Genomic DNA, 18,289 nt, shown 5'->3' on the forward strand with positions numbered 1-18,289 from the left:
AAAGTGTTAAATGCTTGGCATGCTTGCTAGATGACAGAAGAAGGTATACACAGTGCTAATACTATAAATAATTATAGTTATGGCTCTCTTTTTTAGGTTAGCATGGACTCATTAAAAGAACTTGATCAACGACTGTTTGAAACGTACATTGAACTGAAGGCTGATCCCATAGTAGGCTCATTGGAAACTGGCATTTATGCAGGTTATTTTGATTGGAAAGACTGTCTTATTCCAACCGGTAGGTATTTTTAAAACCTCTGAAATCTGTAGCAGAGACAAATACGATAATTTAAAAAAAAAATCTATATCACTAAACTTATTTTCTTTCCTCCACAAAAAATTTTAGTTAAAGCTTCTTCCTTCAGTGGTCCTATTGTGCATAATTCTTAAACCTCTTTTCAGAAATAACCCATATAATTATAGCATCTTCTGCTACTACTAATCTCTCTCAATAGTTGTATTTGTTATCATCCTTCTTCGTTTCTCATACATTAGTGAATAGTTATGAAAAGCAACTTTGCCACTTTTCGCAAATCTTATATTATGTAAAATCTGGTCACTTGTGTATGAGACCAGAGTGCCATTGTGTAAGAAAATGTATGAGAATAGCGCTTTAACAGCAGTTTAACCTGACCCCCTCCCTCAAATCATAAAAAGACTGATATAAATGCATTTATGTATAAAATATATAATGGGTGTCATTTTAATATGTAATTTTTAAGAAGATGACTGTTCATCAAAGCATATATTTAACAAGAACATTATCTGTGCCTAGTTAGGTAGAGTTGAATTATGTACAAAAATATGAGAATTCAAGGATCTTGGATGTTATTTGAAATCTAATACATTGCACTCCGCTAATCACCATCTCTGCCCAGTCTTGGCACATGCAGAGGCATATCTGAACTTCCTGCAGCTACCACTCTGTGGCAGCAGGGAGCAGCAGACTGTGAAGCAGGAACAGCATCGTGTGCTAGAATCCGACACCACCGGCATGGTTCTTCATGCAGATTTGCCCATGGTGCTGAACCTGCTGTTGCCATGATATTCAGGGACCCTGAAGTTACTACAGTGGTAGATCTGTCAATGCAGGACTGTTCTCAGTTATTTTTTTTAGGCTGCAATTCTGTATGCACTTACCTGGGAGTAAGTCCTACTAAACACACTTCCAAGGAAACATGCATAGGATCAGGCTGCACATGTAATAAAGCTGAGTGTTCTGTAGTGTCTAATAAACATCTCCTTGATCAAGGTTCTTTTGTTAACATCGATTTTAAGGCTGGCTGCGTATATGTTGACTTCCTGCCTCATTCCCTTGCATTCCCCAAAAAACTGCTTTTGAAGGTTAGGGGACCCCATGGAGTGGCATCTGACACGGCACAGGAGGCCTGTTACTGGACGTAAAAATGAGCAAAGCCTACATATGTGCATAGAAGCACTTTAAGTACACACTCAGAACTCTTTAGATAACCATCATTATACTTGGCAGACTTTGGCCTTAAATTTGTAGGAAATTGGTTGGTTAGCTAAATAAGGCTTCAGAATTGCTACTCCAAGCAGCCTGTATCATACAGTAGGGTGAGCACTGGACATGAGCCAGTGAAATTGAGATTCATATCCCTTCTCATCTATGAAGCTTAATCGGTGACCTTGGGCCTTACATTGTCTCTCCATATAACCTAGTTTGCAAGGTTGCTGTGTTAAAACCCCATGTAGGCAGCCCTGCGCTCGTTAGAGGAAAGACTATGTAGAAATGCAATAAATTAATAAAATAGAAATCTAGTGATTCTGGGCATATAGCAGCAACTCATATAGGCCCACACAGTACACAAGGTTGTTGATCTAGTGCATGATCCCTGAACTGTATGTCTAAGTCCACCTATGTGAGATGGTCTGAATTGTGCCTTGAAAAGTTCATCATCATCATCACTTTATTTGTATGCCGCCTTTCCACATAAAATTGTGCTCAAGGTGGCTTACAACAAGGTGAACAAAAATACATCTCAAAAACAATTGCAAAAACAATTTCCTAATAACAAAAAATAATAAAACAGTGACATAACAAATATAATAAGCAAAAACAACTTTTCAACATTATGAACATAATAAAACAATCTTTAAAAACAAAGAAGTAACCATTAACACCCCAAGCCCCTAAAGAAAACCATTTACTGTATCTCCTACAAAACTTCATTATTCAGAGTGGAGGCTTGTTTTGTATCAGCACAGTCTCTTTGTAAGCAGAGGTGTGGACTCCTCCCCTTCAGCACAGGTGTAGGCTTCCAGAGTCATAGAAGAGGCAGGGCAGGTGGTCTCTCAGGCTGGCAGAGCTTCTGCAGAGAACTGCAGTTCAACTGCTATTCTGTGCTCTTCAGAGGTTGAAGGTTTCGTTGCAGAATTGATCGCAACAATATTATTGAAGCAGTGGCTTCAGTAATGTGGAACTGCTAAATTCCCTGCATTACACCTGAAAACCGCTGGGCCGTGCATTACACCTGAAAGAAAGAAAGACTTAAGCTTCAAGTGCCATGTTTGAGAAACCCTAATGTCATGTGTCTGTCTGATAGTGATACTTCGCCCATCTTACATTGACAGATAGAGGGAACGGGTTCAGTGGTCAGCATGAAGGTAGCATTCATATATGCATGATATATGTAGGGCGAGGTGCAGTGTCAGAGGATCGTGTCACTGTCACCAGCATGGTGTTTGTGCAGTGCAGACTGCCGTATCAAAATATCATTGCATTTAGTGTAAAGTGGCATGATAGTAATGGACCTCTTTTTCAAATATAAAAAGTGTTAATTGTAAAGAAAAATGAGATTCTTACAGATACCAAAGCTTGAAAGTCTTAAGGTAAAATGTATTATTTGATGAGTCTTCTGGAGAACCTTTTTCCCCTCTAGAAGAATTTTCATGTTGTTCTGGAGACTGCCAACCTGCACCTGCTGTGAAACTTTGTGTCAAAAATATATTGTTTTTTAAAGATGTCACAAGTCTATTTTCCCCTTATTATTTATCAAAAGTTTTCACATCAACATACAAAGTAGATGCAACCAAATACCAAGAGGGTAAAGATAAGAGAAAGCAAAAGATGAGAACGGGGTGAAAGTTGTCATACAGTTATCAGGAGTTCTTGGATAGACTTTTGTGAATGTTTTGTTGAGTTGTAAGATGAGTATATTTGCTATCTGAGATGAGTTTTTATGTTTCTTTTACCTAAAATTACTAAGCACTGTGCACAGATTAAGAACAAATCTGACCCTACCCTGTGGTTTATAACCTAAAAGTCAAGACCCCAAAGGAATGGGAAAAGGAGAGAAAAGCCAGCAAACTGTGGCATCAGGCTTTCAAGTTGCATAGGTCTTGTAACAACCAGCTTGCTCAGAAACAGTTCAGAAAAGGGAGGAGCAAATATCAGATGGTCTATCTGCTGAGCCATTGAAGTGGGCCCTGCTGTCCCATCTCTACCTCTGCTGCAGTCAGGTGGAATGACAGCTGGCAGATGATAGTTGAGAGACAGAAGGAGCAAAGTGGCAGCTGGTCAGTTACCTTGTCCAGTTACCCTGACAGAGTTGTCCTAGTTAATCCAATTATGAGTTCTGCTATGCAAGAAAAGGACCCGGTTTGCTTCACCTTTTTGTGGTTAATTTGATGTGTGATATTGTTTTTCATTCTGACATCTGTTCCAAAGTCCCTTGTACAATGGTGTGTGTGCGTGGGCACACACACACACACTGGTGTAGTCAATGTGGACTTCCAGTGACATGCCACAATAGCTCTAACTATTACAAAAAGATTTCGAACGAGATCCTTGGATATAGTGTGCTCTTGCTCCAATGGGCAACATGCCCAGTGGTGCTAGCGAGAGATGGCAAGACTGGTTGTTTAGTCCCTAAGCTAATACTTTGTTCTAGAAACAGGACACAGCAGTGCAATCCCAATACAACCGTGTATTGTTAACTTACAGTGCCGCTATCTGCCATTTTAATTGAGTTTATTGAGCTTTCAATGTGATCACATGCCACCACCTCACATCCTTAAAAGTTAGCCTTTGGATCCTTCCACTAACAAGGTTTTATCGGGTACGAGAACAGGATTTTATCCCATAATTGTAGATCTGTGTGTAGCTCCGAAGTCTACCTCCCTATAAGCCGTCAGTATTTGGGGGGAATTGCATTTTGGACTTTTTGCTGTTTTTAATTAAGTTAGAGAGGTAAAGCAGACATATTCACAGAGCAACCTCTTTCTGCTTATTGACATTCAAACTACTGTTGTACCTACTGTAGAGTAGGGTAAAGAAGCATGTCCCTCTACACTAGTAGGGAAGAGGCTGCCTTAAATGACATGTTTCTACAATTGTTATTATTCATATTGGACTTTCTGATTTTGAAAGCAATTTAAAATTTGTACAGAGTTCTGCCATCCCAACAGTCCTGTGAGAGAGATCACTATTATTTTCATTCTACAGACTAAGAACTATGTAAGAGTGTTGACTTAACCTAGGCCACATGCATTTGGTGTTGTACCCACACAGAGGGAGTACTGTAAAGGGATGAAAGAGCTGGCATGGAGGTCAGAGGAGGAGGAGGAACTTCAGAACAAGGCGTTTTGCTCAGGTCTTGCAGTGGTCCATTTTGCAAGGCTCCTGCTTTTGGACCAGCTACTTAAGATGGGTCCTGGTGACTCAGGGCTATATGGAGCAGTAATGCAGCTATAGCAGTATATGTGTAGCCCAGCTTGCTGTGGCATGCTGATGGCATGAGGCTAGCCACCTTGGGGTCCATGAAAAGAAACAGGTGCAGTCCTGTAGTGTGCACATATGAAGTTTCACAAAACACAGTGTAATTTTGGCTTTGTGTCAGTTCTCCCAAAGAATGCTAGGCTCAGCCAGCATAATTCAAAATGATGTGAGACATGAGCAGGAAAGAAGACAGAAGATAATATTCTTTTGTTTTGAGAAGGGGAAATCTATACGTGGAACTTACCTTCTTGCTTTAATTATGTGGGCAAATATTGGGTGTTTCAGCTATTTTATTTAATATTTAAAATGTGGTGTGAGTATATAATTCCACCTCTTATTAACCATTAGTGTATAGGTCCATGGACGTGCAATTACCTTTATGGGTATTAACTAACACTTCACCATGGTAAGGGTGGTATGGGATGACTCTCCAGCTTTCAGATAGTGCTGAGAACAACCATGGTATGGGCAGAGCTAATGCACTCATCCCTGCAGCCCTCTCCCTGTTACATGATTACAGTATACAGAATCTGAAGACCTGCACAGGGCAGGTTTTGTAGGGATGGTGAAGTGTTGCAATGCTGCAAAACCTGATTGACCAGAGACAAGAGCACCCTGACTTTCTGGGTGGAGGGGTGAGATATAAATGCAAATAAATAAAATAATAATTTACCTCTAGCTAATTTTATTTTCTGGATGGAGTACCTAAAGGTACTGGTAAGTATGGAGCTGTCCAAAAATAAATAAATGAACTCCTTGAATCTTTGTATGCAAACAGCAGTATGATGCAGTATAGCAAAGCTCTTTTGCTACATTAAAGTGTTCTCAAGCACTGTTCAGTTTACAGAGTTGGGTTCACCAACAAGTTAAGCTATGAAAATAGTTTATTGATAGGTAGTGGGAAAAGTGCTAGGGTATTTTTTTTCCTAACATGATCCTTTAGTAACTTTCAATGTAATGTTTTCAAACTATCATTTTTGGGCAAATTTTAAGTTAAAAAAAAACTTGGCTGGTGAGTTTAATGTACCCACCTTAGTCTGGAGCCAAACTGTAATATTGGGAGATCGAATGGTCCATTAACCAGTACAGCAGGTCCATTATAATAGCAAACATTTCATTATTTTAACATTTCTCTACACTCGGCTTAGCAATTTCAATTTAATGAAACACTTCACAATTTTATTAATGTTTGGATGAGATTAGAGCTCTGGACTTGTTTTGTAGCTCAGAGTGATTCAAAATGATTAAACCCCTAACTTTGAACTGTGAAAAATCTTCAGCTTTCCAGTTCTTTACTTCATTCATAAGCTTAGATAAGTTCCAAATGTTGAATTTTGAGCTGAGTGCCACAGCTCATACTAAAAAACAAATCATTTTCCATTCTGCCACTCTCTAAGTAAATATGACTATGGTTCATTTTGGTGATTGTTCTTTGAAAACAGAAAATGAAATGTGAAATCCTAAGAGCTCTTAGAGGTATTGTAAGAAACTTTTGCAGTCTCTACCTGAGCAGAGAAAATATGACGCTTCCTAGAAACCATTTAGCACACACTGTGGAAAAGGATCCCGTTTTTATCACATTGTGTCAGTTTAATCCTCCAGCTTTTGCTATTACATTCCGGCATTTAATTAACTGGTTACTTCTCTTTGGTCTCACTATTAAAATCTTCATACAAATTGAGAGAAGATATTCTTTCCAGAAAGCATAGTATTTGAATACCCATGAACACATTTTAACAGACTACTATGAAGATCAATGTTTATGCAGAGTTTACTGCATGAAGCAATCTTGAGACAAAAATGGGTATTACTACAAGGCAGCAGTCCTAACCCCACTTACCTGGGAGTAAATCCCACTGAATCCAGTAGAACTGACTTCTGAGTAAACATAGTTAGGATTGCGCTTTAAATAACAAAGCCAAATATTAAATACCAAACAAATAAGAAAGCCAGTTCATACATACGCTCCTGTGTAGAGAATGCGTTGCAGATTCCTATGTAATCATTTCGCAATCACACAGATAGTCCCTTTTGGACTGGATGTGACATGGGTTCAGGGGATGGCAGTAAGTCCAGAACTCTCTTGAGCTGCTGCAATTGTTACAGTCCCACACACCACATACTTCCTTTTTGCATGGGATTATCTCCATTGTGCATATCATGTAGCACCTTATGCAGCACGTATGTAAGTATATTTCCACACATATATCCCTGATTCCCATTATCTTTCCATTGCTTTTCTGAGACAGAAGGGTAATGGGAATTGGCTGTATACTTATGTATGTGCCTATGCCATGCAGTGCGCAGTACATGCTTTACCTGCAGTAGGGAGAATGTTCTGCACATGGAATTGCCAGCACGCCTCTATGCTATGCAATCCACCTTAAAAAAAAACAAAATCCAAATTCTTGTTTGTTCATCACATAGTATCCTATCTCTCGTATAGGAGAAAACTCAGGGTTATGCTGTTTTATTTAGCTGGCTGCTTGCCCAAGCCCTACTATATGACTGAGTAGGGAGCTGAATCCAGGTCTTGTCAGTCCAAATCCAGCATTCTGACCACTGCATGATGTGAATAAGTACTTCTTTTTGTCTGTTCTGAATTATACCATCCAGTGTGGTGATGTAGTTAGTGTGTTGGGCCTAGTACTGGGAAGACCAGGGTTTAGATCCTCACTCCATTAGGATCATCACTGAGTGACCAGTGGGCCAGTCACTGTCAGCCTAACCTACCTCACATAGTTGTTGCGAGACTTAAAATAGAAGGGTGAGGAACCGAGCTCTTTGGAGGAAAGGTGGGATATAAATATAAATAATTTTTTTTTAAAAAGTACAATTCATTGAACAATTAAATGAGGAAGAACAGTGCATCAAACAGTTATTTAATGAGCACTATTTGATCATCTGATGCAGCTTTAACAACCATGTGAACAGAAACATGAAAATGTAGGCTGCTTGAGGATCCTCATTTCTCAAATAAATTGTAACATGATAAAAGGGAGGAAAATAGTCACCTAATGAACCAAGTGTTCTGACTTGGTTGCCTATCTTGGATTTTTTGTCCTAGCCAATGTACTATAGCCTCCGTCTCATCAAAGATTTTGGCATTTTGATGGCCAGGCATGCAGAAGACAAGTATTTCAGAGAGAATTAGGCTTCTGTAATCTCTTATCATATTCCAGGCATTTTCCCCACAATGCAGGCCTTTTTCAGATCAGTGGATTCATTTTCTTATTTTTCTAAACAGCTCTTGGAGTAATATTCATAATGTTTGAGTGACAGCCAAACTAAATTCATAAACATTGCATATCTCTAAGTCCATTCTTCATTTGCAAAATTGCTGTCATTTCATCTTGTAATGGCTATGACAGGCTATTATTATGGTAACAGCTTTATGGATTTATAAGCGCCTATCACTTTTCAGCTAGTTTGTGTGTTGCAGATCTTATTATAATTTTATAAAATCATAGTGATGGGTGTTGAAGAAAATAATACCTTGTAGCCAGTGGATGGTTTATGTTCATAAAAGGCAATGGTGGAATAAATGCCCAAACACTAAAGCATTTTTTGGTTTTGATGAGTGGCACTTTTTAATAAAAAGGAGGTTTAAATTAAGATGTACCTATTTCTTATATATGTTTATGAATAAGCGCTCTTTGCTGATGGAGTGTAAAGTAGATGTTTAAGTAACTTATTTGTTATTTCTTGAATTAATGAAGACTGATTATAGCCCTTGAAAAGTTGGTCAGAGTAGTGGCATCAGATTGGGGGGGGGGGGATAGACATAATCAAATTCTTTGCAGCCTCCATAGAGGTGAGTATGTAGAGAGAGGGATCCTTCAACTCCTCCTGACTCCAGATATCAATTCAGGTACAAGAAAGTCAAAGCCATGTGCACCCAGTCCCAGATTAAACCATGCTAGTGGCTTAGCCGGTGGCAGAACTTGGCTAGCTCCCCACACTTTACACAGTATGCACTGGGGTGTACCTGAAAAAGCAATTCCAACTCATTTGAGGTGAGTAGCAAGTGTCAAGACTGTCATAATCCTTTTGCTACTTGAAATGTGTCTTTGTTCACAAAATCTATGTGTTACATTGACTCTGGCCATGTGGGCAGAACTCCTTCCATAGGACATAGGAAGGAGGAAAGTAGATTTTACTGATTTTTCCCCCTGCATCTCCTGTGCCCGCTGTCCAACACTGTTCCAGAGGGTCAGGGCACTCTCTAGAACTGCATAACAGGTGACACTGAGACAGGTGACACTGGGAGCTTCAGGAAGAAAGTGAGAATTGGTGAAACCTCTCTCCCCTTCCTTCAGCAAGAGCTTCCGCAAGATCTCAGGTGGAAGAGGAAATCAGTTCCAACTGAACATATTTTATCAAAAGAAATTCTTTTTAAAAAAACCTTGTCTTTAAAGCGCAAGTAAATGGGGGAAAACCTGAGGTATTTATAGCCCTGTTTTCTTCAATCTATTTTTGTCAGGTTACAGCTAATTTAGAATTAAGGACTTAAAAACAGGAAAATGTGATTAAACTAGTGGGTAGTCACTCCAAAGACTTTCCAGATCTTGCCTACAGGTTCACGTTTTCTTCTAACAATGACACTATCAGAGCAAAGTGAAACAGAACAGCTTTAGATCCTTCTATGATCGGTGGAGGAATGTTTCCAGTAAAAGCAGGAAATGGGTCATCGATTTCTTCCGTATGCAGATGATCATCATTCACTTCTAGTAAATGTTTTTTCTCACTGCTTTAAGCAAACTGTGCTTCCTCTTTCACTTCCAGAGCCTGTAACCAGTTGAAATTGTACTGATTTGTAGGGCACTTCACAAAATTGCATATTCTTACTCTTCATATAATTTGAAAAATCCTTGGTCCCTACTTTCACAATCACTAGCACAGATTGAATTAGCACTGTATGGTAAATGCTGAAGATCACTTAAGCATTGAGTGTCTTTTCATTCTTTCAGTGCATGTTTACAGGTATTTTCCCTACCTTCTTATTAATCCTCGGCAGTAATCCAGCAGCTTTGATTGGTAGGGTACTGCAAAGTTGCAAGGTTATCCCAGTCTCTTCCAAGTAAGGGAACTGTTTAGTGTGAGGTCTTTTGTGTTCCATCATGCAGGAAAGTACTGGGAAAAACTGCATATTACAGGGCTCTGAATCACACACCCCATCTTTTGCAGCAGTTAAAAGTCAGAATGATTATCTAGACATTGATCTGATGAAGATCACCATCTCATCTTTCAACTGTTCTTTGGAATAGTCTAATCAATTTTACCTTTGCTCAGAGCTCCAGTGAGGATGGGATCCTGGAGCAGGTACTGTCTTTGTTCCCCGTCAGGCAAGAGTGAATGTCCCCTGGTGAGGGGCCCTTGTTCATCCCATACACCCTTAATGCCCATCCCAATACGGTTTGGAAAGAGCTACAGTTTTGTCCTTATATTTCCTTATGTATTTTGTGTACATTTTAAAGAGTTTCAGAAAGCTCTTGCTCTGTTCCCCTTCCAGTGCCAATGCACATTGTGGCACAGATCCTTAAGTCCTTGCACACATTAGCAAGCTGTATGCACACAATTATGTGGAAGGATCTTTACAGGTTGCTGAATTGGGAGGCACAGAAGGTATAGAATATTATTTTTTGGGAGGCACAGCCATACAGTGTCTCACAGCAGAGGAGAGTGCTCTTGCACTCAGGTCGTGCCTGCAGGCTTCCCATACGCTTCTCGGCCTCTGTGAGAACAGGCTGCTGGACTAGATGGGCTCTCGGTCTGATCCAGAAGGGCTGCTCTTGCGTTATTATGATTGCTGTGATTTAAAATGTATTTGATTTTTTAAACAGACGAACTGTATTTGACTAGTCAGTTTGTGCTTTTGGCTTTCCTACTGTTTGGGAAAGAGTTCTGGGGTAGGTGGACTTCAACCTGAACCAACCAGAAAATTCTTACGTAATGCTACAAAGCTGCCCAATCAGTAGCGGCATCTTAGTGAAGAATCCTCTCCCCCGCTTCTCTCTCATCCATGTTCCTACTCAGGCAAGTACAGCAGACTATTTTGTGTTTCCCTGGGGAATTTCCAGTCAGGCTTCTACCTTTTGCTAAATGAGTCAGAAGGTATGTGGGTGGGGACAGTTCTTCAAATACCATGACATCACATATGCTGCCTTTGTCTGTCTTGCATTTAGAAGGTTATGGTTTTTACAACTTGCATCTTCATCAGAAATACCTTGTGTATCACTGATTGACAAAAAGTGTTTTACAAGGCTTTTTTCTTTTAAGGCCATATGAAGGTACAGTAATCATTGGTGTATAGTGCCTTGAGTCTGTTCTGTTCCCCAATTCTTCAACTTTCCTTCTTTTGCCCCCCCCTTTTAAGGAAGCATCACTTGGCCTCACTCTTCTTTGGCTTCCCTCGTTATCCCTGCCCTTTTTCTCTATCCCCCCCCCCCCGGTTGGTATTTCTCTGACTGTTATGAGTCTATGCAGGGTTGTTTAAAGCCTTTCATTTGGCAAGATCCCAATAGAAACACCTTCCTGAATTAGGAAGGGGATTGCATTGGAATCCCCTGCTAAAATGAAGGAAAAAACCTTCCATTTGGCAAGGTTCTGTATGCAACCCTCTTGCAGAATCAGGAAGGAATTTGCATAGAATCCTGCCAAACTGAGCAGTATTTAATCCTCTTTTGTCAACTGAAGATTGGGGGTTAAATCTTGCTGCTTTAGCTGTGTATGCCTATTCCCTGCTGGGAACAGGTGTGTGCAGCCAATGCAGGATTTAATCCTCTCCTCTTGCCCATCAGCTGATATTGCTCCTGATGGGTGGGTGTGGCCTCAGGAAAATGGCCTCACAGGCCAAATTAACCCCTCTTGGGGGCTAAGAGGTTCCCCAACCCTGCCTAGCTAGTAAGATATAAGCCATTACATGAAATTGAGAATATAAAGAATCCTCTTTTGATGCCTTGTGATTTGGCTCAAGGTTCTTAGTGCCATGAAGAGTAGATTAACAATAATATACACAGTTGTTTTTGGCGGGGGTGGTGGTATGTCAAACCTGTTCACAAACATAGCAAAATGATCGTCCTCTATATCTACATGCAGCAGAGCAGCAGTCTCACATGCACCTTACCACATGTCTGATATGCATTTCAATAGCTGTTTCCACATACATGACTTGAGATATGGATCATATTAATCGCATATATACATGTAACGCTCATGTCACAGGCAGGGTGCAGATGCCCACAAAGTGAACCGGACTTGAGGGGTTTACATCTGAGGCTAGCTGAAAGAGAACTGGGGGAAGGCTGAGGACTTGGGTTTTTATTTTCCCCCTCAGAAGCTCCAGACTCTGCTAGAAGAGTGAATGTGGAAAGGGCTTCTCTTTGCTGTTGAAGCATCAATAATACAGTCCTCAATGCATTTTTTAAAAAGTTATATAATGTTTGCAAATTGGCCAGCAGTGTTATTTCACTTTTAAAAGTGGTTTGAGGGTTTTAGATTTTGGATGTGTGGGTAAACTATAGGTCACTTGTGAAAAGGAAGTACAGGTTGCACTTCCTAATATCTTAAACTCTTTGAGATTTGCCCAATGGAAATGGAGTTGGGGTAAAAAATCTTGCTTTTCCTGTTATCTTGGCAGCATTTAACTCAATTCTTTGAGCTCTGTGCTCTTAAGGCTGGGGGGGGGGGGTTATAGTGTTTGAAGTTCATGCCCTCTTTGAATTCATCCCAGCTTTCTGTGAAATGTAATTTGGCATTTTAAGGTGGTAGTTTTCTGGAATTATTAGAGAAAAAAATTCTTACATTTTCAGATGTGCTGTAATAGTCCCATGCTTAGGATGGGGCTGTAAGAGAAAGTTTAATTAGCCTTCTGGCATGAATAACCCATTTCCGATGCCTTGGAGCAGAGTGAATAATCCAAGATTTTACAGAGTATTCCTGCTTTGTGCCCTAACCGAGCACTCACTTCAAATATAAAACATCTTTCCCAAGTTAGGCAGCTTTTGGGACGTGTTATTTTGCTCCTACAACTATTCTGTTGACACTATATCAGATTTTTGCACAGGTCTTCATTGCAAAATGGTCTCCCAAGCTTTCCTTTAAAAAATAGTAATCGTTATCTGAGGGAACACTTATTTTATGTTCCCAGCACCCTCCCGCAGTCCTGTTATCAATGAGGAAAAACATGTTTGAGATCACTTTATTTGTGAGGCTTGGTATTAAGGCCTTCGTGGTAGCCCCAGTGTTTTGGAATGCCCATTTGAGCCCTCAGTTTACTGATTTTTGGAAAGCATTGCAACATGTTTTTATCAAAGCCTTTTATAGTATTCAGGAGTCTTATTTGCCTTGCAGATGGGTACTGAGTCTCTTACGTTTTACTGCTAGTTGTATAATACTAAGGATGGAATTGTTTGTTTGTTTACTGTGTTGTAAATTGCCCTGTTCTGCTGAATTTGGTCAGGATGCAAAAGTATAAATAACCTGAAAGCCTGAGAGAGAGAAAACTATTTTCCAGACTTGTTTCCCTATATATGTTTTTTGCAAATTCCTGAGCAGTGTTTATATTTACCAAATATTTATGTGTAGTGTGAATGTAAAGATATGAATAATGTTCAAAACCTTGGCCAGGAACTAAGACCCTTTGTTGGGCAGCTGAAAGTATTTCCATGCACTGATTAGAGGGAAGGGTGACAGTCTTTGTTTCTGGTGGTAGCCCCAGTGGAACATCGCACTTCTACTGAGTCAGTTCCTTGGTGTATCTAGCTCTACTCTAAGAATAGGGAACGTCTTCCAGCCTGAAGGCCACATTTCCTCATGAGCAATCTTGCAGGGGCCATATGCTAGTAGTTGGTGTGGCAAAAGTGGCTGTGGGCACATTCAAGGGCACATTCCAGCCAGGTAAATTCACTGGGGGCAAGGGGCACAGAGCAGGACCAGTGAGAGGTGTGGCTTTGGGGGCATGTGGCCTCATCGGAGCCCTGATGGCCAGATAGAGAACCCTGGAGGGCTGCATTTGGCCTCCGGACCTGAGATTCCACACCCCCGGTCTATACTGATTGGTAGCAGCTCTCCTGGACTCGGGCATCAGTCTTCTCCAAGACCAACCAAGAGTTGCCAGAAAATAAACCTTTTGCATGTGCTCTACCACTGAGCTATGGTCCTTCCCTTAAGGAAAGCACCTCGGTGGAGTGCCAGTCTCGAGTGTCCCCCAATCTTGGAGGACTTTGGAGATGGGACTATTTCTGGAACAGGAGATAGAAAAACCCCAGTACATGAGTAGAACACTACCCACAGTTCTTTGGATCTTACCCATTGCTGCCTGTGTTTGAAGCGGGGGGAGGAAGTAAACTGGTTTAGGCAGGAGTGGGCAACCTCCGGCCCAGGGCCTCCAGGCCTCTCTGGTCCTTCCCCAAGCAAAACCCCTTCTTCCCAGGCTGTATCCCTCAGCAGCCCTGCTTCATACCCTCTTGCCAGGCTGCAATGTGTCCTTGAACTATGTTAATACCTCTTCCTTGCCTGGATGGAGAAGTGCGTGCAGAATCCGCTGACGTTTGCATAACTGGAATATAGCCTTCTGCACAAAAGGTAAGAGTCATGTCCTTTGGCCCACCCACTTATGCCTCTGGTCCCGCCCGCCATGAGCATGCAGCCCTCGGGCTGAAAAAGGTATCCCCATATGTATTGTGGTGACCAATTCTGCTTTGGAGGAAGTTCAGGCACTTTCTTAATAGCACATTTGGGAGGGATGAAGCCGGTATAGAGTATATGGAAAACAAAGTGTGGGCCCAGACTCTACCATTTTAGTTAGGTCTTTTCTTTAGCGATATCTACTTTTGTACATCTTATGTTAACAGATTCAGACTGTTAAGATAAAATGTTATGTTACTCTTATAAGAGTACATGGTCCCATATAAACTTATATAAAATTTCAAGTTTCGTTTGAATCTCTTCCAGCATTTGGGCAACAACAAGCATTCAAAGTATTGAGCCAAAGATTATATGATATTGAAAGACAAGATCTGTATTTCCTGGCCAATAGAATTTCTTCCCCCATGCATGATTCATGGAACTCTACCTGATTATGGTACTCTGCCATCTTATCTGAATCCCCTTAAGAAAACACAAGGTTGTAAAGGATTTATACTTGCAAGATTTAATGTTTTGCAGTACTACTTCAGGCCAGAGTTTTGAGAATTCCCTATTACATTGTGTCCCTGTAAGGCAGGAGTTACTGATGCTTTAACACATGTAGTTTTATATTGTGACCAATGGTGCAGCTTGGTATTTTAGGTACTTTTAGTGGTCTTACCCAGAGTGGTGCGCTTGTGTGTGCCTGCGCTTTAGACGGCCATGTGTATTACTTCAGTTATGAAGCACACATTTAACATTTCTATTCTCTCCCCTGTCCTCTGTTCCTTGCTTTACAACTGTTTCCACATTCTTAATGCAACAAACAAAAAAGTTCACCAATCCTGATAAAAATAAAAACATACTGAGTATGTGGAGCTTGACATTTTAAACTTACTTAAATCATAATACCATCATGACTGCAGGAATAAAATGGGGTTTGCTTCTGCTGCCCTGATGGTAAAAACCTTGTGCATGGGAATAAGCACCATTTTATTGTAGAAAGGGGGGAAATGTTGCAGAAAATAATAAAATGAGCATTGGATATCATGTATATGCCCAGCTAGTAGCCTCCAAGGTACAAAATGGTTTTTAAAATAAGAACCCAGGAAGATGCCTTATACTGAGTTAGACCATTAGTCCATCTAGCTCAGTATGGTCTACACTGACTGGCAGCAGCTATCTTCCAGTCCTACCTGGAGATGTTGTGGATTGAACCTGGGATCTTCTGTATGCAAAACAGATGCTCTACCACTGAGCTACAGCTCTTCCCCTGAGGAGGACAGAACGGATGCTGCCTGCTTTTTGCTGCTTCCCCCATCACCTACTGCTCTCTGGGATAAATCAAAATGAATCAGTCACTTACAGTCAGCATGGGAGCAGTGGCAGGACCCAAGGGACAGTTTTGGCCACTTTCACTTTCAAAGGTCATTTAGGGTATTCGGGGTGTGGGGCCCTGAACTTCAGCCCCAAGATCCAGCCATAACTGCACTACTAATTTTGACTTCTTAAAAATGTAATCTTCTTTTGATTAGTTTCTGGGTTACCCAGACAAGAGACTGGTTATGAACTGTTTATCAGATAAGGTCCTATATGTTACAGAATGCATTTCAAACTTTTTTTAATTGCAATGTGCATAAGACTATGTTTACTAAACTGTACAAAGTGTACAGCCTTTTTGCTTTTCTTCAGTTGTGATCTCTGTTGTAACAGGTCATGTGACTGTAATAAAGACTGACATTCACAATTCATCTTCGTTTCTGCTTTCCTCAGAATAATATCTTTCCATTCTATTTATAAACTGTAGCTGATGTTATTTGAACACTTTTCATTTTTCTCATTCTAAACGTAGCTATGTCCCTGTGTTGCAAAAAACACCTGGTAAGATGTTAAAGCCATGCACTCACAAATTTCACAAAATACTCAAAATACTCATTACAGAGCAATATAAATATATATTCAATGTAAGCCAATTATAGTATGTTTACTCATACTCTTTCTGCTCAAACTTTTCACGTCTGTCTGTAGATTTTATTTACTTATAGAATGGATTAGCTGTCTGTCTAGTTACAGTAGGGCCCCGCTTATACGACGGGTTCCGTTCTGGACCCCCGCCGTAAAGCGGAAATCGCCGTAAGGCGGAACCCCATTGACTTTAATGGGGCACGTCGCGCAAAAATGCTGCAAAAGCGGCTTTTAAAGAGGGGAGGAAAGCCGCCGCATTAGCGGAACGCCGGGAAGCGGAGCCCTACTGTATAAGGTTGTTAGACTTTTTTTAAAAAGTTTCCCCATTAAAGTTTTGTTTATATTTGCTGGTAGTACTCCACAGGACTGGAGTGTAAAATTTTGGTTCTGTTAAAATAAATTGTGAACATTTCATGGACTTGGTTGTTACCTTAATTTCACCATTCTTGTGTCATAAGCTTTTATGACTGGATGATCACAGTATGTGCTCAACTCTTGTCATGAGTTACATTTGAAACCACCAACATAGAAATAAGGATTTTTGTTATTGTCAATCATTTCTTTTACAAAGGAGTTGCAGCAGAAAATTTACATTTGCAATCCTGTTTTCCAGGCTTGTGTTTCTGTTCAATAATGGCGAGATCAGACAAGTACTTTTGAAAGCTGCCATTTATTGAATAGTATTTGAAAGAACTGTTAAAAAAAACCACACACAAAACAAACAGCTATTTTGAAGAGGTGGGGAAAGGGATGCCAGACGAGACTAGGAACTTCTGGCTTCTTCAGCCTTTTACCGTAAGGAAATGTGCCTTTCTCCATTTCGCTTTCGAAAAGGAAATAGATTTTGGTGATGCGGTTGGGATAAGCGTTTGTTTTCTGTGTACTGGTATCATAACCAATGGAGCACCTTTTAAAGGAATGAGGGGCCTGCATGGTATAGATAGTTGTGATGAAATGGTTAGAGCGTTTGACTATGACTTGGGAGACCAGGGTTCAAATTCCATCAAGCTCACTGGGTGACTTAGGGCCAATCACATTCTCTCAGCCTAACCTACCTCATGCAGTTGTTGTGAGGATAAAATGGGGAGAAGAAAGACCCATGTATGCCACCTTGAGCTCCTTGGAGGGAAAGCAAGATAGAAATGCAATAAATAAATGAAATATTTCTTTCAGCATAATAGTTGTGTTTTTTTAATTCCAGGAGTCAGGAACTATTTGAAGGAAGCCTTAGTTCATATCATTGCTGTACACGCTGAGGTGAGGCTATTTCAGATTATCTATGATGAGCACCAATGTGTTTAAACAAGGGGAAGTGCAAGGTCAACTTTCAAGAAAAGCAGGCCTTTTTCAGTGCCAAAAAATCATTCCAAAGAAATATTAGCCTGAACAGTGCTCCACTCTTCTTCAGTTGATACGATGCAATCAGGATCCGAGCTGTGGAGGGCTGTGCCACAAGGACCTTAACTATATTTTAGAGAGAGACTGGGAACAGTAGAGAAAAGTAGGAAACAAGAAAAACTGATCTGGATATAATAGGAGCTGGGGATACACCGCAATATTTTGTTGCAGGTGCGCTCTCTTGTTTCACATCATTTATACCCCTTGTGGGTCACTTACAGTCTGCAAGTATGGAGCCATTTCCATTCAACCTCTTTATTGAGCATTCATCCTGATTTGTTTGCAGAAGGATTAGATGATGATGGCTCTTCAGTGAGCACTTTTTCTGATTTGCTTGTGGGGAGATTAGATGATGTTATGACAAAGCAAATGTTACCCACACTTGCCAGGGAATTTTCCCTTCATGTTCCTTATTGCAAAAAGTCTGATATTTTAGGAAGCAGGTTTGTTGTGCAAGACTCTCAATCAACTATAATTGCACAACCTGAATTTGGCGGTATGTGACTGAATCCCACCCAAAAATGGTGACAGTCTAGAACGCCTTTAGACAAGAGAAAA

General features: G+C 40.5%; 1 protein-coding gene across 3 annotated transcripts in view; it reads left to right on the plus strand.

Annotated features, from left to right (window-relative positions):
- Positions 1-18,289, plus strand: part of EXOC2 (exocyst complex component 2) — a 97,358-nt gene that overhangs the window by 68,482 nt on the left and 10,587 nt on the right. For all 3 annotated transcript variants that reach the window (XM_061590748.1, XM_061590758.1, XM_061590766.1), the window contains exons 23-24: positions 97-238; positions 17,535-17,590. In XM_061590748.1, coding sequence (XP_061446732.1) covers positions 97-238; positions 17,535-17,590 — 198 coding nt within the window. The remainder of the gene's footprint in view (positions 1-96; positions 239-17,534; positions 17,591-18,289) is intronic.

This window comes from Rhineura floridana, chromosome 1, assembly GCF_030035675.1.
Source record: "Rhineura floridana isolate rRhiFlo1 chromosome 1, rRhiFlo1.hap2, whole genome shotgun sequence".
Lineage (NCBI taxonomy): Eukaryota > Metazoa > Chordata > Lepidosauria > Squamata > Rhineuridae > Rhineura > Rhineura floridana.